General features: G+C 50.4%; 1 protein-coding gene across 2 annotated transcripts in view; it reads right to left on the bottom strand.

Moving 5' to 3' along the window:
- KDM1A (lysine demethylase 1A) overlaps positions 1-22,593 on the bottom strand; it is a 1,518,024-nt gene that overhangs the window by 559,714 nt on the left and 935,717 nt on the right. For both annotated transcript variants that reach the window (XM_069622738.1, XM_069622739.1), the window contains exon 13: positions 5,511-5,622. In XM_069622738.1, coding sequence (XP_069478839.1) covers positions 5,511-5,622 — 112 coding nt within the window. The remainder of the gene's footprint in view (positions 1-5,510; positions 5,623-22,593) is intronic.

Below are 22,593 nucleotides of genomic sequence, written 5' to 3'. Positions count from 1 at the left end.
ACTTACGCCAACGGCAACGATACAGAGACTTTGTTGCTGGCCGTCGGGCCGAGAGCAACACCTCCATCACGTCTTCAGGGAGGTCCCAATCCTTATAACTCAACCTTTCAGAAGCCAAGCGTGAAGGTTGAGGGATCTGACCTCTAGATGGAGAACCTGACCCCCCCCGCCCGTGAGAGCAGACCGTCTCTGTAGGGAAGACGACGTGGAGGGCAGATGGACAAGTTGAGAAGGTCCGGGTACCACGTCCTCCGAGCCCACGCCGGAGCAATGAGGATCATCCGGGAACCGAACTTCCGTAACCTCCGCAGCACTGGCGGGAGGACGGGGACTGGAGGAAACGCGTACAGCAGCGGGAATGACCACTCCACCACAAACGCGTCTCCTAAGGCTCCTTTTGGAGGAAATTCCCGCGAGCAGAACCTCTCGCACTTCCGGTTGACACTGGAGGCGAAGAGATCCACTTGAGGGGTCCCCCAAAGGGCGAAGATTTCCAGGAGAATCTCCTGAGCCAACTCCCACTCGTGAGAGATCGTGCTCTGCCTGCTCAGAGCGTCCGCCGTCACGTTTTCGTCTCCGGCCAGATGAACTGCCAAGCTAGAAACTTCCTGCTGGATGGCCCAGAACTCTAGCTGCATCGCCTCCCTGCACAGAGGAAGTGACCCTGCCCCCCCCTTTTTGTGGAGGTAGTGCATGGCCACTGTGTTGTCCGTCAGGATCAGGACATTCTTTCCTCGCACAGTCGGCAGAAAAGCCTTCAGGGCTAGCCTGACGGCCCTCAGCTCCAACAGATTGATATGGAGTCTGGACTCCGACGGAGACCAACGACCGCTGATTGTCAGCTCGTTGGCATGAGCTCCCCAACCCGTGAGGGATGCATCCATCACGATCGACACCCCCGGCCAGGGAAGCCAAAATGGAGCCCCCTTCATCAAGTTGCCTTCGACGGCCCACCACAGAAGGTCCCGCGCGTCCGAGGGCGGCACCTGAACGGGGTCCGACATCCTGCCGGAGGACTGCGACCATTGCATCTTGAGTGCCCACTGCAAAGATCTCATCCGCAGGCGAGCCTCTGGCACCAGAAGAATGCAGGATGCCATGAGGCCGAGCAACCTCAAGATCTCGAACGCTGGGAGCGTCTGGGCATGCTGAAACTTGTGCACCATCTGCTGAATGTGAAGAGCCCTCATCTGGGGAGGAAAACACTGCCCCAGGGAAGTGTTGAGCACTGCTCCGATGTACTGGAGCCGCTGTGTTGGCGTCAAATGGGACTTCTTTAAATTGAGGGAGAAGCTCAGCCTGTGAAGGGAGTGGCAGGTGACGGACAGATGATCCAGGACTTGCTCGGGAGAGCTCCCCCTGATCAACCAATCGTCCAGGTAGGGGTAGACGTGAATCCCCCCCCTTGCCTGAGATGCGCTGCCACCACCACGAGCTTGGTGAAAACCCTCGGGCGGAGGTCAATCCGAACGGCAGGACCCGAAACTGAAAGTGTGAGTCGCCAACCGTGAACCTCAGGTACTTCTTGTGCTTGGGATGGATCGGCACATGGAAGTAAGCATCCTTGAGGTCGAGAGACACCAAACAGTCCTGAAGCTGAAGGGCCTAGAGGACTTGAGAGAGAGTAACCATCTTGAACTTGTCCTTCCTGAGGAGTTTGTTTAAACCGTGCAAGTCCATGATGGGTCTCAATCCCCCGTCTTTCTTCGAAATCAAAACATAAGGGGAATACCATCCCTTGTTCCTCTCTGCTACAGGCACCAGTTCTATGGCGCCTTTCTCCAGCAGGGCTTGAATTTCCTGCGCAAGGAGCGGATCCGGACTCTGCAAAGAGGTTCCCCGGTGGATTGTCGCGAGGCCTGTGCCGAAAGGGAAGACAGTAGCCGTGGGTTATGATCTCCAGAACCCACACATTTGAAGTAATGGCACGCCACTCTACAAGATGCTGCGCCAGCTTTCCCCAACCGGCGAACCATGGGACATGGCCTCATGACTGAGTGGTAGCTGCTGCGGCGTTACCTGAGGGCAAAGAGGCAACTGCCCGAGCGGCCTTGGAACCACGGGTACCCGGTCGTCCACCTCTGGTACCCCTGCGTTGGCCTCTTTGACTGTCAGCTCCTCTCGCTTTACTGAAGGACGAGTAATAGTGAAAGGAACCACCCCTCCATTGCTGTCCACTAGGACGAAAAGGCGGAGGTTGGGGAACTGGAGCGCCCAACGACTTCGCTGCAGCTTTGGAGGTCTGCAACCTCTCAAGGTTCGTCAGCCTTGCTGCCAAAAAGGTGTTCACCGTCAAAGGGCATGTTGAGGAGCCGGGACTGCACATCAGGAGCAAACCCCGACTTCCGCAACCACGCAAACCTGCGTATCACGGTGCTCGCCGCCATGGACCTGCTGACACATTCAGACATGTCCAAACCCGACTGAACAGACTCACACATGGCATCCTTACCATCCTGGACCATAGCAAGGAAACCATCCCGTTCGTCCCCTTCGGGAATATGTTCAGCCGCTAACGCAACACAGTTCCACAGTGTGTGTGAAACGAGACAAGGCACAAATGGAGTTGGCCGCCTGAAGCGCCATACCACCAGAAGAAAACACTTTCTTCGCCCAGCCATCAAAACATTTGTCGTCCCTATCAGGAGGGATGGTAGGGTACGACGCCTGCTTTGCCGGGGCCGTGGCCGCCTGCATCATCAAACTCTCAGGAGTGGGGTGCCTGGTAAAGTAGCAGGGGTCGCTACTGGCTGGACGGTATTTTCGCGACAAGGACTGCCCACCGCCGGGAGACTCTCCGGAGCAGTCCAAGCCGCCGCCACCCTTCTCTGTAGAGCCATATGAAACGGCAGTACCAGGTCAGTTGGGGGACCAACATCAAGGATGTCCGTGAGCTCATCCTGCACAAACTCCCCTGAGGGAGCAGACCATCCTAAGTACTCGGAAACCCTAGCCATAAGGCGCCGGTACGAGGAATCGGCATGAGAGCCAGGCTCAGGCCTACAAAACTCCACCTCCATGATAGGTGTCCAGTCCACTGGCATCATGCAGTGACTGCCTCAAATCGTCAAACTGACTATGGGCCGAGACCATTTCATCTGGAACCTGACTAGGAACCAGGCCATCAGAATCCTCATCCACCTCCGAAATATATTCCAGGTGGCGAAAAGAAGGCATCCGAGAGTGCTTGCTCTTAACCAGAGCCTTCCTAGGGGGTTCCCCCATACCATGGGGTACCTCCGACACCCCGGCCTCGAAAGGCGTCGAGTGAATCGGCGCCGAGAGAACAGGCATCGGCGCCGAGAGGATCGGCGGCGAGTAAATCGGTGTCGACGTCAGATGCAGCGCCGCCAGCATCGACACAGCCCTCGATGCCGGAGCACCGAGCGTGTCCTTCGACGACCTGAGCGTCGACGGCTTCAACGACTTCCTCGGAGCCTCGAGAAAGCCTGTTGACGCCCTCGACGCCTCAGACGTCGATGTCTTCCTCGAAGACATCACAGGTGCACACGGTCTCGAACGCGTCGAGGACCGGGACCTGGAACGGGTACGTCGAGAACGAGTCCCCTTGTCCGAACGGGACCTCTCCCGTGACTCGTGCCGACCACTCTTGCGAGCGGTGTCTCTCGACCTCTCACAGCCGACCCCACTCGGGGGCGCGGACGGCTTAGTACCCTGCGACTCGAGAATCGCCAGCATTTTCTTCCCGAAGGAAGCCCATTCCTCTGGCGTCACACGGCTGGTGGGGTAAGCGACGTGCCGGCCAGAGTCCTCAGAAGAGGACCTGGAAGACAACAGCTGTCGGCGCTTCCGAGAATGCCTCGAAGAGGCCGAGGAGTGGTGAGACAGACTCCTAGAAGGAGACCCACGAGACTTCCGACGACGCGGAGAGTCTCCTCTCGAATCATCCGTCGAAAGCCCCGCAGACTTCGACTTCCGGGGCTTGGACACCCGACCTACCAACAACTTCTTCTTACGTTCACGTAAGGCTTTGGACGTGAGCGACTGGCAGTCGATACAGTCATCCGTGTCGTGGGCCTCCCCGAGGCACCAGAGGCAGGTGTCGTGCGAGTCCGTCACCGACATCTTGGACCCACACTCCCCGCACTTCTTGAAGCCTGGACGCGGGGTCGAAGACGAAGTAGAAGACATCTTCACACGAAGGAGATTCTCACAAAAGCGAACAGGTTCGAAAAACCGAGAAGAACAGAACTCCAAAGAGTCGAGGCGTTAACCGAGATTCACGAAGCAACACGTTCGTGGAAAAAACGGAACTGAGGCTACGGGCGTCGTGCGTCCTACTTATCACATCGGATGACGTCGGACGAGGTCCTCGATGACGGCGCATCGACGCAGGAAAAAGTTTCCGAAGCAGCACAGCTGTGGTGATTACCTGTCATAGATATGGAATACGTCGGAGGACCCAATCCCCTCGGAATGTTTTTACGATAGATCACAGTTTGCTTAAAACCACATGCACGAACGCTCGGGACAATAATATTTTTGGGCCGACTATTCCTTTAATAGCAAAATAGGCAATATCTCCCCCAAAAACAGGTGCAGAGAACAAGACTGAGTAAGGAGCGGATGCTAATCATTCTAGCACAAGTATAGGTACTGCACCTGGAGCAAAGCTACAGGCCATGCTTTAGGTGCACTACCCAAAAGAAATGCTAAAGGACATGCCTAGCCACACTACCCACAACATATGCGCAGCTATGTCTCGTGTGTAATGAAGACAGTAATAGTGTGCCTGGGGCATGGCTGATGGCCAATCCACATGCCCACTACCCACAGGACACTTCCTGGCAATGCCCTGTGGGTAGCAACGGTCGAGGGAGTGGTTGATATGCTTGCAATCCATGCCTTGCATGACACTGAATACTGCGGTAGTGTGCCTGGAGTATTTAGCCAAATCGGAAGAATGTTAAAAAGAAAATACTGAAAAAGACATTAATACAATTAATATGGGTACATTAAGAAAATAACAGATATTATTCAGATAACAGATTGGACAGTGAAGTGTGTTGCCACAAGGATTACTACCTTTCCGCTAAAATGCTAATAACAAAATGACTGCGCCACATAAAATACAGGAGTTTTCAAGAGATGAGGTAAAGCTCCAAATTGGGATTAATAATTCCATACAGATAAAGCATTATCAGAATCAGCTGTAAGGCACTAGGGATTTCAGAATTGAGGGTGTACTGGGAGAGTGAATGGTGAGTAACCACAAACGAGGGAGCTAGGCCTGCTCTCGCGTTCCAAATGTGTTTATCGAGCCACACAATTCTGCTTAGCATATGCCTCTTAGAGAGCAACACTTATGATTTCAGTAGCCCTCATGTTACTGAATGATATTAAACAACTTGGCAACAAAAAGCACTAGAATAAAACGTATGCATCGTTGTGTACTGCTGATACTGCCAAATCTCAAAAGTACCAACATTAAAAATTTCAAAATTGCATTAATGTGATTTAAGAGCCATATAATGTTATGTAAATATTACCTGGTCCCAATGCTTCAAGGAGAGTGTTGATAAGGGTGTTGCATTGGCAAACTCTAAATTGGCAAAATGCCAATCTAGTATTTGTCTGTCCCGAGATGACAGGTAAACATCACTAGGAAACAAAATTTTAAACATCCAGTCATTAAGTACTCTAAATAATAGGCATACATGTAAAACAATAGTAGCATTTAGAAAGAACAAGTGGTTGTCGGAAACAATGTGCAGCAAGGATGCCAGCAAACTCCCATTTTTAACCAGCATTGATCTCCAGAAAGGGGGAACATGAAGACACCGTCCATCTAGTCTGTCCAATTCTCAAACCATTTTATACTTCCAATCCTTTATCATCAAGTCTTCAGCCCATCCAGTGCAGGTACTCAAACGTGTGTCTGTGTATTTCCCCCGCACTGTTGGCAAACTAGGGACACCTCATCTCAAACGGTTATTTCATTTTCCCTATTAGGGTCGTTTTGCCCGCGCTTGATTGCCGAGCACAGCACCCCACTTCTTGAATGGCTGATGAACAAGTCAAAAAGCTTAGAAGAACAACCGCTTTTGCTTCCAACTGGGAATAAGCGCGTGTTCAGCGCAGACAGGTAGGCAAGTTACTGTAACACAGATGCGAGTGGGATATGGACAGTTTGAATTTAACAACTACAGAAAAGTCGTTAAAGGTTTAAACTAACAACGCACAGGAGCATTATGATACTTTTTGCAAACACCTTGAGGTGAATGATTGTATAGTGAACATGCATGTCTTTTGCGAAACACTAATGGTGCATTCATAATACCACGAGTGTGGGATAACAGTTAGGAGAAGACGGCTCACTGGATGACATCATACAATCACAGGCATGGTGGTTCTTAGAATCTCCATTCATGGTTACTGTGTTTAAGTAAACTGGTTATGTTTTGTGAGACTAGAATGTGAGGGCGTTGGAGAAACTCCAGGGTGGAGTGAGCGGAGAGGAGCTCCCAGAGGCTGGGGGTTTTCTTACCGTTGTTACTGAATAAACCCTGTTTGAAATCCTCTTCTGTGTGGCCCCTTCATCAACGTCTGCCTGCTTCATAACAGATTGGCAAAGAGGAAGGGATAGTGCCGTGTTCACTTGTTCAACAACAGTGCTTACGAAAATGTATTACATTTGGATGGAATACCGATAATGCAGGCTTTTGGATCTTTAACCTGTGGTTGTCCTAAAAATGCACAATTATACCTGCATTTGCCATAGCAATTATGCAATGAGTTTGGACTTAATGTGAAAATAGGATAGATTATCCAGAGGGTGTGTACTGTTAAACATGCTGTAATGAGCATAGTTTTAGATTAAAATCAATTTAGTCATGCAACACAAGAGCGACCCAGTTATTGTTTTATTCACTACAGGGTCACCAACCTGTTCACGTGTTATACGGCGTAATGGGAAGGAGGGGTGAAGCATCACGAGATCTGTTCTTTCCATCCCGATGTATGAACTTATATCCATTGGGAAGTGAAGACTGTCCTGAAGAAAGTGGGTAAATTAATTTAAAAACCACTGAAACCGGTAGATTAAGAACTGTCAGGATCCACGCAGTTTGCTTCTACACTGTTTGGGCACCATTTGCTTTTTCCGAGGGGCCGCTTTGAGTGCGAGATTGCCCTTTTGGTCTTCTTCAACATTTCAGTCACAGAAACGTCATAGTGAACAATTTGAATGTTCAAAAATTTTGTTTTTTTAAAAAACCTCTCGGATTGAATTTCTAACATTATGATTATCTTTTAGTGCATTACTACTATTGGGTCTACAGGTTCTGAAAAATTGAATTGTTACCCTGAGTAGACTGACCTAGTGTGCGTTTTATAATACTGCCCGTGACGTCACACACTGCCCTTCTTATGCAGAGTGATTGACGCCTTTTTAATCAGGGGGCTGCCCCAGTTTTTCGAATCTTACCATCAGTTGCATATTATGATTGCGGTTATTCTCCATTCCGTTTCCTGTCTGCTTTAAGATAAGCGGAAAAACAGCGCAACCTAGCCTTAGAGGGTGTTCAGATAGTTGTAGCTAGAACTTCATCCTATCCTTCTGTGGTCTGTGTGTAAAAACTGCAAGCTGGGGTACCTCCTATAGTGTTCCATACTGGCTCTCTCACGAGGACCACTTTGGAATAGACAGTTTTTGCAATTGTGAATGGAACTTCAGGTTTTGTTCCTTTGTTGTGTTAAAATACTATTGTCGGGACAATCCTGCACATTTAGCCTATAGGCACCCTATTGTGTCCTGGGCGACCAAGGGCAGCACCTCAACGGGGTCTGACAACCTGCCGGAAGACTGACCATTGAAGCTTGAGGGCCCATTGTAGAGATCTCATCCGCAACCTGACCTCTGGCACCAGAAGAATGCAGGATGCCATGAGGCCGAGCAACCTCAAGAACTCGAACGCTGGGAGAATCTGGGCATGTTGAAACTTGTGCACCATCTGTTGAATGTGGTGAGCCCTCACCTGGGGAGGAAAACACAACCCCCAGGGACGTGTCGAGCACTGCTCCGATGTACTGGAGCCGCAGAGTTGGGGTCAAGTTGGACTTCTTTAAGTTGAGGGAGAAGCCCAGCTTGTGAAGGGAGTGACAGGTGACTGACAGATGATCCAGGACTTGCTCAGGAGAGCGCGCCCTGATCAACCAATCGTCCGGTTAGGGGTAGACGTGAATCCCCCCCTTTCCTGAGGTACGCTGCCACCACCACCATGAGCTTGGTGAAGACCCTCGGGGCAGAGGTCAATCAGAACGGCAGGACCAGAAACTGAAAGTGTGAGTCGCCAACCGCGAACCTTAGGTACTTCTTGTGCTTTGGATAGATCGGCACATGAAAATAAGCGCCCTTGAGGTCGAGAGACACCAACCAGTCCTTCAGTTGAAGGGCCTGGAGGACTTGAGAAAGAGTAACCATCTTGAACCTGTGCTTCCTGAGGAGCTTGTTCAAACCGCGCAAGTCCATGATGGGTCTCAATCCTCCGTCTTTCTTCAAAATAAAAAAATAAGGGGAATACCATCCCTTGTTCCTCTCCGCTACAGGCACCAGTTCTATGGCGCCTTTCTCCAGCAGGGATTGAATTTCCTGCGCAAGGAGCGGATCCGGACTCTTCACAGAGAGATTCCTTGGTGGATTGTCGTGAGGCCTCTACCGGAAAGGAAGACAGTAGCCGTGGGTTATGATCTTCAGAACCCACACATCTGAACTAATGGCATGCCACTCTACAAGATGCTGCGCCAGCCTTCCCCCCAACCGGCGAACCATGGGCCTCATGACTGAGCTGAAGCGGCTGCGGCAGTGCCTGAGGGCAAAGAGGCAACTGATTGCATGGCCTTAGCACCTCGAGTACCTTGTTTTCCACCTCTGGCACTCGTACAGTTGCCCCTTTGACTTGCAGCTCCTCTCGCTCTACTGGAGGATGAGTAATAACGAAACGAACCTCTCCTCCATTGCTGTCCCCTAGGACGAAAAGGCGGAGGTTGGCGTACTGCAGCGCCCAATGACTTCACTGCAGCTTTCGAGGTCTGCAACCTCTCAAGACTCTTGTCAGCCTTGCTGCCAAAAAGATGTTCACCATCAAAGGGCATGTTGAGGAGACGGCTTTGAACATCCGGAGCAAAACCCGACTTCCGCAACCACGCGAACCTGCGCATTACGGTGCTCGCCGCCATGGACCGGCTGACGCAATCAACCATGTCCAGACCCGACTGAACGGATTCACACATGGCGTCCTTGTCATCCTGCACGATAGCAAGGAAACCATCCCGTTCCTCCCCTTCGGGGATGTGATCAGCCACGAAGGAAATGCAGTTCCACAGAGTGTGCGTGAAACGAGACAAGGCACAAACGGAGTTGGAAGCCTGAAGTCCATACCCCCAGAAGAAAATACCTTCTTCGCCCAGCCGTTAAAACGTTTGTCGTCCCCATCAGGAGGAATGGTAGGATACGACGCCTGCTTTGCGGGGGCCGTAGCCGCTTGCACCACCAAACTCTCCCGAGGGGGTGTTGTCAAGTAGCAGGGGTCGCCACTGGCTGGGCGATATTTCTTCGGCAAGGACTTGCTCACTGCCTGGAGTCTCTCCAGAGAAGTCCAAGCCGCAGCCACCCTTCTCTGCAAGGCCGTATGGAATGGCAGCACCAAGTCAGTTGGAGGACCTTGGTCCAAGATATCAGTCAGGTCATCCTGCTGAAAATCCCCAGGGGGGGCAGGCCGACCCAGGTATTCAGTGACCCTCGACATGAGGCACCGATGTGAAGATTCAGCATGCGTGCCAGGCTCCGGCCTACCAAACTCCACCTCCGGAGAGGTGTCAAGACCACTGGCGTCGTGCAGTGACTGACGCAGGTCCTCAAGTTGACTGTGACCAGAAACAATGTCATCAGGAACCAATGCAGGAACCTCACCTTCCTCAGACCCCTCATCCACCTCAGAAATATAATCCAGAGGCTGGAAAGAGGGTACAGAAAAAGGCACAAAGACATGCTTAGCCTTAGCCATCGCCTTTCTGAGGGGTGCCATCGTGCCACGGGGTACCTCCGACAAGGCTGCCTCGAAAGGCATCGAGGGCGTCGACGGAATGGGCGTCAACATCGAGCGTGGCGCCGACAGCTGACACGGCATCGACAGGCTTCGAGGGCGGAGCCCCGAGCGTGTCTCTCGACAGCCTGGGCGCAGATGACGTCGACGACTTCCTCGGAGGCGGGGCCTCGAGAGAGTCCGTCGACGACCTCGCCGCCGCCAGCGTCAATGTCTTCTTCGAAGACTTCACAGAGTCTCGCGGTCTCGATGGGGTCGAGGACCGGGACCTGGAACGGGCATGCCTAGAGCGACCATCCTTGTCCGACCGGGACCTCGAAGGCGCCCAATGGTCGCGACGACTGCTCGAGCCCGAAGGGGGTAGAGCGGTGTCTCTAGCGCAGCCTCGACCGGCGTCCTCAGACGGCGCGGCCGGACCGGAGCCCAGCGATTGAAAAATCACCAACATCTCCTTTCGGAACGAATCCCATTCCTCAGGAGTGGAATGCTTGTTGGGACAAGCTACCCGCCGACGGGGGGAGTGCGCGGAAGAGGACGGGGAAGGCGACCTGCGACGGTGCTTCCTAGAGTGCCTCGAAGAGGCAGAGGCATGGCGGGACCGACTCCCAGACCGAGAACCCCCAGACTCACGACGACGATGCGGAGAGTCGCCCCTCGAATCGTTCATCGAAAGATCAATGGAACGCGACTTCCGGGGTTTGGCCACCTTACCGATTGACAGCTTCTTACGCTCCCGCAAGGACTTCGAAGTGAATGATTGGCAGTCGACACAGTCGTCAGTATCATGGTCCTCCCCGCAGCACCAGAGGCAAGCGTTGTGCGTATCCGTCAGGGACATCTTGGACCCTCATATCCGACACGTCTTAAACCCGGACCGCAGGTGTAAGAAGCCAAAGACAACATATTCGATAGCAATGAAGCAACAGGTTCGAAGAACCGAAAGAACAGGAATCAGTTGAATCGAGGCTCGCCGAGATCTCCGAAGCGAACACGTTCGCGGAAGCAATGGAACGAAGGCTACGGGTGTCGTGCGTCCTACTTATAACATCCGGCGACGTCGGCTCGACGGAGGCCCTCCAGGACGGCGTATCGACGGCATTGATGCAGGAAGCAGAAAGATTTTTTGAAGCAGCACAGCTGTGGTGATTACCGTCATAGATATGGAATATGTCGGAGGACCCAATCCCCTCGAAAAGAGTCCCTCAGTGCGCCCTTTGCTGGGTATTCCCTCAAGCAAAACTGTCTGCACTTCCTGTTGGTCTCTGTGGCAAACAGATCCACTGCTGGGGTACCCCAGAGAGAGAGGCGACCTCTTCCAGGACTTCATGGCACACCTCCCACTCGTGTGAGACCATGCTCTGCTTGCTCAGAGCATCTGCCAAAGCGTTCTCTGACACCGCCAGATGAACTGCAGAGACCGAGATCTGATTCTCCTGCAACCAGAAACACAGCTGCATCGCCTCTCTGCAGGGGGGAAGGGAGCGCACGCCACCTTGTTTGTTCAGGTAGTGCATAGTGTAAGGCACTCATGGTGGCAACAGTAAAAATAGACAAAAGTGATCACAGTTCAAGGGTGTTTATTAAACTGTACGCAGGTTGGAAAAATGCCTAATCTAAACCCATATCTAAGATTGGAAGCAAGTGTCGATCATCAAATAAAAATAAGGCAGTCCTAGTGGCGTTGTGTCAAAAAAAGGGACTACCCTTTTTATTTTTAAGGTTTGGCAATACCAAGAAACATATTGCCAAACCTTAAAACTAATATAAAAAGGGTGTGGGAAAAGAAAAGTGACTTTTTGGAGCACAGTACTCTCTCGAGCTTCCCCAGTACGAGACAGCAGTTTTACTTGCAATTATCAGGGTCGTCAAAGGCCAAGTCTCACTTCTCTGGAAAGTCTCTTGCCTTCAAGGGCCTGACATATTCAATAACAAAACAACAAGTTCCTTGAACAAAAATAAAAGTTTGTTTCCTGGTTTTACTTCGGGTGAGAACTCTTCACCCCTGGGTCTCTCTTCTCTCTGGGTCTGACCCCCCCCCCCCCATTTACTTTCAGCCTCCCTCCTCCGGGTTCACTACGGTTTGTCCTTTATTAACAAATCTTAATGTCTTTCTAAACAGTTCGAGTGGACTTCCCTCTGCAGGGTTCGCCTTTGTCAACAAACTGTTTCTCAGGACTTTAGTCTTTGCCCCTCTGTCAGCATCCCTCTTCCGGGTTCACTCTTGCCAACTTCACCTTCACATTTACTTTCAATTTTTACGGGACTCACTTCCCTTGTTTTCCTTATGGTTCTTAGGTCAAAGGCTTTTGACTGTATGAGGATTTTGCTTGGCCTCCTGTATGCCCATTTTGACCTATCTTGGCGGCCCTCCTACGGCCTTCTGGTATTTGTAGTTTTACTCAGATGGGGATCGACCAGAGTTTCTCGGAGCAGCACCCATGTGGCGCCGGTTGTTAGGCAGAATCCTGTGCAGTTCCCTTAGGGACCACTAAACACAATTAAGACTACAGGTGGTGATAAGTTTTACCTTTGGTACAAGCCTGTACTATGTCAGTGGTAGCAGTGGCGGAGCAGCCAGGCTTATCTCAAGAGTGTATGAGCAGTAGCAGAGATTACACAAAGGGACCACAATTACTGTGACTCAAGCAAACACTGACTCAAAGTTTCAGGAAGAAAAATACAAGTACATTTATTTTTAAAGAAATTTGTTATAAACACAACACTTCTATTAAACGTCAATAAAAACCACACGTTAAATATACTACAACTAACCAATTCACTTTGTACAGTAAGTCTCAAGATAGGCACCCTGTGTTGGAATGAACCGGTGTTGGGCACAAAACACTTTACCGCGAATACGATTGCGATAACTTTTTGACAGTTTGGTCTACTAAACAAACGCAGATCTGTGACATGAAATGCTACCGGGGCAGAAACGCACTTAGCACCCGAGATACCCAGAGGGAGTTGGAGGCAAAAATCACAGGCAATATTTTGGTTAGGCAGACAGAATCAAGAAACAAGTTCAAAAGTCAAAGGGCCGGAGCCAGGGTTGAAAGACAATGGGGCCAGTTGCCGAAGATCACACGGTCAGACAGTTCGTGATTCAACGCAGCAAAAAGTACTTCGATATTGTCAATGTTCGGAAGCAAAAGTTATAAGAAGGAGGGAAGACCAGGGCAAGCCTTGGAAATGAAGAAAAAGGGATTCACCCAGTTTCCTCAACAGAACACAGTACATTGTTCCAATGGTGCAGCTGGTGCCCTAGCAGTTGTTCCTGTTGGTTTCCCGCAGACCCACGATTCCTGGAGCTTCGTCGAGAAGGAGGACATCTGAAGGGGGTCTGCACCACACAGGGATGAAGCCGGCAGCAGCGACACGGAATACAAGGTGCGCTCCTTAAAAACAGGAGAGGCTCTTCAGGTGGCCATCCGGACCACTGCAGCAGTATGCAGCGATTTCGACCATGGGAGAGGATCCTCTGGCTGAAGAAGATGAGCTGGTTATCCCCACCAAGCTCAAGGGAAGACGACTCCGGACTGGATCCTCTCTGAGTCGTTGAAGGGCAGATAGCTCAGGACTGCAGCAGGGCTTCACCGGGACGGGGTAGTTGCAGCAGCCGGCCTTCTCTCCGCTTCGGTTCCTTGTAGTTCCAGTGGCGACTGACTTCTAGTCCAAGAGACCTGCCTTTTATGCGAAAACCCCCCGTTCATGCAGCCTGGCTGTCAATCACCCAGCAGGGGGGTTGTACAGCCGGACAACTACCCTGGCCAATCATGACAAAGGGCGACTTGGTTTCCTAGGATACCCTATGCAGGGGGTGACTACACCCCTCCCTCACATTCAGCCTACCTAGACACCCAGGCGCCTTGAGGAGGGCTTCTGAGCAGAAGCCCACCAAAAGACAGTGAACAAAGAAGGCAAACCTAGTTTGCCGCGCAGAGTAAAACACAAGAGGGACTTTAACAAAAAGAAATGGCAAATAAAGCCAACCGGAGCCAAAAGAAAGACTATTTGGTCAAGCGGGTTTATGTTCAAAGCTAATATAATATCCAAGAACAGTACCACATTGATCTAATATAATCGCGGTAGAAAAGTTAAGGTAGATACCACTGCCATCAGCCAAGTCTAAATGTTAAAAGAGCGAAACAATGCTCTAGGAGGTACAGATAAAAAGGTACACGAGTTAATCCTTTCCAGTACTCCATGGAAGATGGGGTGTACTGGATCTGTGGTAGATTGACTAAGTTAAGTTCATGGTAACTTTACCCTTTTCTGGAGGACAGTAGTCGCCTCAGAAATGGAGTCGAGGGAAGTCTCAAAGACAACCCTGTGCCACGGCACTGAAGGTGCTGTGTGACACACACAAAGAAGGGGGCTACTGAAGTGGTGTACTTCAGAGTCCACAATCACAAAAACAGATGGAAGCACATAGCAAAACACAGGTAAGAGTGGGGGTAAAGCTCTCACTCTCACCAAGTGGAAAAAAATAAACTCCAGAAGTTCAGCAAAGCTGCAGGGGGACTCACTAGTTGAGGGGAATTAGCCATAAATGATAATTCTCCCTAACACCGGTCCCTTTCTGAAGCTGGTCTTCCCTTTACAGTGTTACGGTTCTTTGAACTTCTCTCACGAGAGAGATCATGAGGAGGGATGTCTGCTGATATCCGTTGCACTCCCTGTTTTAAATCATTGACATTAACACAGTATCTTTTGCCAACTATCTGAGTTGTTTCCATTATTGATGTTTGAGTAAACTCTGCATCCATCGTCCAACTCCAAGGTATTGCTAACCCATCTTAAAGGGCTGAGAAAGAAACTCAGTTCGTGATCTATCCATGGTAAGGCGCCAGTGCATCCATCCTTCTCTCTCCAACTCTACAAGGTTTGGCGCAATCTCTGCTCTACCTCCTAGACTACCCTTGTGGTGCCTCACCCTCTCTGTGCTTCCTCTGACATCTGCTTGCTCTCTTCTTCCTCCACTTGCATGGAATTCTCTTCCCCCCAGACATCCGAGAAACAGACCAGACGGATTTGTTCAAAACCCTAGTAAAGGCCTACCCATTCACCAAAGAGATCCCCTTTTAACTTACCTCTCATCTGCCTTCTAGCTAATTTGTTTCCCTCACCTCTACCCTGCCTCTGTCCCTCACCTTCTCTGCCTCTAGTCTAGCACTTAATCCATCATGGTCACATCCCTAACACAGCTGGCCGTACCACCTACACTTAAAAATGTTTAATGGTGGTTGGCTAATCTATGTATGGCCACTCATGTATTGTCCCGGTGACTATGGTTTTCATGCCCCCTGCGGAGGGTGACTGAACATGGCCAGTAAAAGCCGACCAGCCCGAGCCATGGAAGGCCTGGGCTGTGGCTCGCTAACACCCACCCACTCCCGCCGCTTCCCATGAAGGTCATTTGCACCCCGGGGTATAACCAGGATGCAAATGGTTTTTGTCATCCTCGTTGCACAGCCACCTCCCAAAAGAAAAAGGAAAAATAAAAAAAGATGCCCACCTCTATAGTGGAAATGGACCAAGTACCTTTACCATTTCTATGGAGGTGGCCGGTAACGCAAGGAGCGCAGGGACCGGTGTTCAACGCTCCGGCCCCGCAGGGCAGGAGGGAGTGGGGAAGGGAGTTGATTGGTTTTTAGGGGCAGGAAGCAGGGAGATGCTCCCTTTTGCCTCCCCACAAACATGGCACCACCCAGGGAAGGGCCTTGGGTGGCTGGAACAGCGGGCGGAGAATGTATATTCTCGCCTGATGTTCTAGACATCTGATTTGCCAATGGCCCTTCTTGCGGTGCAAATGTTCCATTTACTCCAATCCAAAACCTGGTCAGAATGTCACAAACTCATCCCACTGTAAGAAGCTATCTGCTTTCCATCAAATTTGATTTATCTACTGTACGTTCTTTTGTGATCAAAAGAGCATTTTTCTTCCCTGTATATAAATGAATAAATAAAAGGATATGAGCCTTAGTACTTTAGTTCCACAGTCTTGAATTTGAGTGTCTAATTATATCTCCCGACTAACCCTTTATTCTCTTTATTCGAGGTGGCTGGCAGTTTTTGCAATCCTTGTTTGTAGGAAACAAGGTCTAGTGCTGTATCTCACTGATGCTATGTTATTTTTTGATAGCTAGCACTATCTGGTTCAGGTAAATAGTTTTGTAGCGCAGGAGGTGTTACTATTACAAAGTACATAAGCACACAAGTTCATCAACCTCAGACAGGAAAAGAATTTTGGTAATGTGATCTGGCACACAAGCAAAATCTTTAACAATTGCTTACACACAGTTATTTTTTCTGAAAAATCATGCCACTCAAATGTATCGATATCAATTACAATTTTCTGGATTGCATGTGAACATTACCAACAGAAGGGTGTGCATGCTTCTTTGTGCTATAGTGAACGGACAAACTAGGGTGGATTCTCAAAAATGGGTGCAAATGAAAAAAAGCAAAGATGTTGCACTTTCTTCATTCGTGCTCATTTCGGAAACACGCAAGCGTTACGGAGAATTCTCTGTTTAGGCTGAATTTCCTAACCTAGTGAGTCCCCCAGCAGCTTTGCTGGATTTTTGGTGTTTATTTTTTTCTCCTGCCAAGAGTGAGACTCTTTTACCCTCACTCTTGGGCATGATTTGAGTGTGTTTCTTTGAATCTAGATGTGTTTAATTGGCTATAGGGTCTTTTACTCCATAGGGCTTCATGTGTTTTTGTGATGTGTGTTACACAGCACCTTCAGTGCAGTGACACAGGGGTGTCATAGTGACCCCCCCAGTATATACACCATACCCTGGGACTGACTACTGTCTCCCAGGGCATGTAAAGCCACCATTGACTTTACTAGTCTCAAATTCTGAACAGAACCAGTACAAACCATCATATTGTGGACGTACTGGCTGGGGCAATTCAATTGCCCCGGGGTCTGTTAGTCGAGAGGGCACGTCTCCGTCCCCCCTGATCGAGTTTTGGCTGGTGGCAGTGGATACTACTTTTTATATTCAACCTCAAATATTTTCCTATGGGATTTCCCATTGTTTTAGGCTACTATCTTTATTTAATTATTTACGGTAGCCTCGAACATACCGCCGGATTATTTAATTAATATTAATTCTCCGGTTGGTATTTTTTGCCAAAACTTGATTCTAAAATGGCGTTTGTGTTCTCTTCTGTGACTCCAACCCAAGTCGAGCCCTTTGTTCCACTTTTTGGCGGGTTTCTCCATAGAAGCCCTCCAAAGTGGTGCCAACTCTGTCTGGGGTACTTAGGAGGGGTGGAGGGAAATTTAGGCACCCTGGACTGAGTTGCCTAGGCAACTCAAGTCGTACTCCATCCTGATTGGTCCAAGTGGTGAGCCGGCCGGCTCACCACTTAGCATGTTTGAGTGACAGCTAGGGTGAGTGAATGGGGGTTCGCTGCATAAAAGCAGGGCTTTGGGGACTGGAACTTCAGAAGTCGCCACAGGACCTAAGAATCCGACGAGGGAGAAGCTGAGCCGACCTGCCACGACACCACCACCAGTGGAGCCCTGCTGGACTGCCTCACCACTTTTCCCAACGACAGAGCCGCCAGAGAGTCTTCTTCCTTTGACTGGTGGGGATAACCAGTTTCACCGTCTTTTTGCCTTCCCGACGTACCTCGTGGCCGCCTTGCCTGTGCCAAGCACCCCAGCAACTGGGATACCACGTTTTACCACGACCGCGAAACCAAGGTACCCCCTTTAACCGGAAGACTCCGTGGCTGGTTTCTTCCTTGGTAGTGCAACGACCTTCATCTTTCCTCCAAGTCGAGATCTTCTCTTCCCCTGGACGACGACGCAACTTGCACCCACTAACAGGAACAACTGCCACCGCTGGAGGATCCTTCCCACTTAAGGTACCGTGTCCCGCATGGCTTCCCTTGCTACCGACTGTACGGGGTAGATTTAGCCCCCGGCTTTCGAACCTGGGCTAGCCTGGGACATCCTGGCTAAACTTTCCTAAGCCTCTCTAAACTCCTTTTTGAACCCTCTGCAAGACTTTCTAAACCTAGTGTAACTGTGTGATCTTGGGCGCATTTGTGCTCTGCTCTCTAAGAGTGGGCCCAGCCTTTGGAGTTTGGCTCACCAGGGACTTTTGCTCTTCTGCCTTGCTAACAGTGTTCCTGAATCTTAGAGTGGTGTACCTTTCCATATTGTCTCCCCCCCCCCTTTCTCACAAACTTATCACAGTGCAATCTAGTTAAGCGCTCACCTCTGTATGAAAATAAGTGGCGTCTTACTGGTATGTATCTGATAGGAAACAAAGGGGTGTGTATATTACAATAGTAACTGTGTTTAGAATATTTTACAATAAGAGTGCTGGAGTGTTTCAAACTGTTTTTAAATAAATAATTATATACTTTGATAGCAAAGCTCTGGTCAGTTTTTGCTTGTATTATTGTATCTGGGTACCTATTGTGTATACTTTGCATACTGCCTAACTCTTCTTGAGGGAAGTCTGACTGCTCAGCCACAGCTACCAGGTAAATCTGGGTGGTACAGACTGCTACCAAGTGGGTTTACTGCTAACACCTGTAGTCTTAAATCTTTTGCAGTGGTCCCTAAGGGAACTGCACAGGTTTCTGCCTAACAACAGGTCACCTTACTCTCAAAGATTACCTGCTCATTTCAGAGGTGGCTGAACAATAGCAAAGATGCTCTGCCAAGTCCCCCTAGATATATTGGTGTCTGGAGCATTACAGGCTCCCACCACCCACAAAGGTGCTTGGAGGGCGTTTCAGAGCGATACCTGCCGCTGAAATGCTCTAAAAAATAGAACTGCATTTCTAATCTTCAAACAAGGACAGAAATGCAAGTGGGAGAGTAGAAGATACCACTGCTGCTCTCCCACTTCAATATAAATGCATGAAAGGTTCAAAAATGAACATATCATGAATGCTGTATCCAGACAAAACTGCAGAATCTGACAGGAGGCCTCAGTGCCATACCTGATCATGCCTAAAAAGCATCCTGCATCTCCCTTTCAGGGATGTGCCCTGCAGCCTCTGCAATGACCTACCACAGACCAAAGGCGAACTTTGGGAGAACACAGGCATTATACAATGGAGAGCTGGGCTTGAAGAGTGTAAAATCTTCCTTCCCATGTGTCAAGTCTGTTGCTCTCCCAGGCAGGGGGGGGAGTTGGTGTACGGCAAAGACCGAAAGGAAGTGGTCTTAAGGGTCCCAGTAGCGGCCTGGATCACCAAACTCTCTGGTGAAGCATGGGCAGAAAGAAATATGGAGTCTCAAGGTGCCTGTGCCTTCTCACCAGGTTGCGGGTCACTGGGAGGATTTAAGCCAGTTTGGCCCAGGATTGTCACTGGCCCTTCTACTGCCTGATCGAAAGGCAATAGTGTCTTCTCCTTTGTGCCCTTGTCCAGTATGTCAGTAAGCTTGTACCGAATCTTCAGGCGTGAAAGAGCAGACAACCTACGCCATCGGGTGCTGATAAGAGGCCTGCCCGGTGTGGCAGCAGAGAGCATGTCGAACTCTGGCGAGGTGTCCAAGCCACTTGCCTGCTTAAAAGTCGGCTGAAAGATCCACTAGGCCCCCGTTCCCCGTCAAACACATCCAGAAAGTCCCCGACTTAGCTTGGAAGGAGGTGTCCCAGTGAGAAAGGGATGGAGTGTTCCCCTCATAAATGTCCTCTAAATGGGACATGTAAGCTCTTCTGGGAAGCAGGGCAGATTTCCTTACGCGGCACCTCCATAAGGTGCTGGCCTCGATGCGGCATTGGGGCGCATAGAGAAACGTTGGGCAGAGGAGACACGGAGCCACGCTGAGCGCCCTGAGAGTAGATTATGCTGGGAGGTCGATATCAAACATGAAGAACTTGGGAGTGGAAGGAGTCCGTTGGAGAGGGGGCGCAGAGGGTTGATGACAAGGCGAGGGGGAAAAATAGGGGCGCACCCAGGGTTATAGACCAGGGGGGCGCACCCAAGGTTTAAAGACAAGGGGGCGCACCCAGGGGTAACGACAAGGGGGGAGGACCCAGGGCTAACGACAAGGGGGGAGGACCCAGGGCTAACGACAAGGGGGGAGGACCCAGGGCTAACGACAAGGGGGGAGGACCCAGGGCTAACGACAAGGGGGGAGGACCCAGGGCTAACGACAAGGGGGGAGGACCCAGGGCTAACGACAAGGGGGGAGGACCCAGGGCTAACGACAAGGGGGGAGGACCCAGGGCTAACGACAAGGGGGGAGGACCCAGGGCTAACGACAAGGGGGGAGGACCCAGGGCTAACGACAAGGGGGGAGGACCCAGGGCTAACGACAAGGGGGGAGGACCCAGGGCTAACGACAAGGGGGGAGGACCCAGGGCTAACGACAAGGGGGGAGGACCCAGGGCTAACGACAAGGGGGGAGGACCCAGGGCTAACGACAAGGGGGGAGGACCCAGGGCTAACGACAAGGGGGGGCACCCAGGGCTAACGACAAGGGGGGGCACCCAGGGCTAACGACAAGGGGGGGCACCCAGGGCTAACGACAAGGGGGGGCACCCAGGGGTAACGACAAGGGGGGGCACCCAGGGCTAACGACAAGGGGGGGCACCCAGGGGTAACGACAAGGGGGGGCACCCAGGGGTAACGACAAGGGGGGGGCACCCAGGGGTAACGACAAGGGGGGGGCACCCAGGGGTAACGACAAGGGGGGGCACCCAGGGGTAACGACAAGGGGGGGCACCCAGGGGTAACGACAAGGGGGGGCACCCAGGGGTAACGACAAGGGGGGCACCCAGGGGTAACGACAAGGGGGGGCACCCAGGGGTAACGACAAGGGGGGGCACCCAGGGGTAACGACAAGGGGGGGCACCCAGGGGTAACGACAAGGGGGGGCACCCAGGGGTAACGACAAGGAGGGGCAGAGAGGTGAAATTGTGATGAGGAGAGTGTATGGACATTGGACAAAAGACGTGGAGAGAGAGAGTAGAGGACGAAAACCAGAGGATGTGAGAGAAGGCAAAGAAAGACGTTGGGTGAGGTGAAAGGCCTACTGAGAAAAAGGAGAGCCGGAGCTTGTGCATGACAGAATGGTTCAGAGTGTATTATCTTCACACAAAAAATATATTTCCTATTGAAACCTGGGGACTGTTATGTCAGGGAACCCCCAGAACACCACCGCGGGGAGCCAGATGAAACTCTTTTGCCTTAAGGCCATCAACTACAGGCAGATTTAAACAGTAGGTTTCACTGATCACTAGCCGGTGATGCCTGGATAAGGGTGGTGGGAGGCCACTGGAGGTTCAGAGGGAAGCCCATTGGAGTACCCCTTCTGCATCCGGATCACAATAACAGTGGTTCTAATCTTTTCAGCATCTTAGAAAAATTAACCCTTTTTAGAAGTCTGGTAGTTATTGAACCCAACCGTGACCCCTACGAGTTATCACGTTAACCTAGGTGGTCTTGGAAGGTATTTTAGTAATTCAAAACAGTTGTTTGCCTGGAACTGTTAAAAGTGTATGATAATTACAGGCTGTGCATGGTGGAATGCCTGTAGTATAGTGCTTATAAATAACAGAAAACAGGTTTTTGAGCAAGCAACATATAGCATTGATGCGCAATTGATGTAGCTTCATGAAAGGGTTGCCCCCTTCAATAGTAAAAAAATATGTGCTCTGTTTAGCCGCAGATGGTTTTTGTTTGCAGAACGGAAGCGCTTTGAGAGACATAATGGAGGTCAGGAAGTGATCAAACTCGCATCTGAGGAATATACATGCAAGTTATGGCATTTTGGAACAGATTCACAAAACGTTTGATGGTGAAAAGGACTCCGTTCTCCCTCACTTCACACCTACTTCCTCGTAACGTCACCAGACAGGCAGGATGGCTAGCGATGCAAAACCGGGCAAGATTCACATTTCTTCTCCTGGTTCACAAATGTATCCATGGTAAGACACCACTGTATCTATCCTCCTCTATAAGACTTCTCGCAATCTCCACTATGCCTGGACATCCCCTTGTGGCTCCTCTCCCTCCCTGCACTTCCGGCACCTTCTGTTCCACTTGCATGGAATTATTTTCACCCGCATATCCGAGAAACCGTCCATATGAATTTGTTCAAAACCAAACTAAAATCCAACCTCCTCGCCTCCGAGTTACCCTCTTAACCAACCTCATCTGCCTCTGTCCTGACTCCATGGTCACATCCCGAGCACAGCTGGCCATACCGCCTACCTGCACTTAAAAATGTCCAATGTTCATTGTCCTTAATCTATGTATGCCCACTTATGGATTGTCCAGAGTACCTGTTCCATTTACTGCCCTCCACAACCTGGTCAAAAGGTTTCTCAAACTTAACCCACTGTAAGAAGTTCACTGCTTCCCGTCAAATACGATTTCTTATCTATTGTACGTTCCTTGGTGATCAAAACAGCATTGATATATTATATATATATATATATATATATATATATATATATATATATATATATATATGATACATTACTCACCGTAATCGTATTTCTGATGCTTGTATCTGCTTAGATTCACATACTGTTCA

The sequence above is a fragment of the Ambystoma mexicanum genome, chromosome 11 (genome assembly GCF_040938575.1).
Source record: "Ambystoma mexicanum isolate Mex_15411 chromosome 11, UKY_AmexF1_1, whole genome shotgun sequence".
Classification (NCBI taxonomy): Eukaryota; Metazoa; Chordata; class Amphibia; order Caudata; family Ambystomatidae; genus Ambystoma; species Ambystoma mexicanum.
This window is presented reverse-complemented; position numbering and strand designations above follow the sequence as displayed.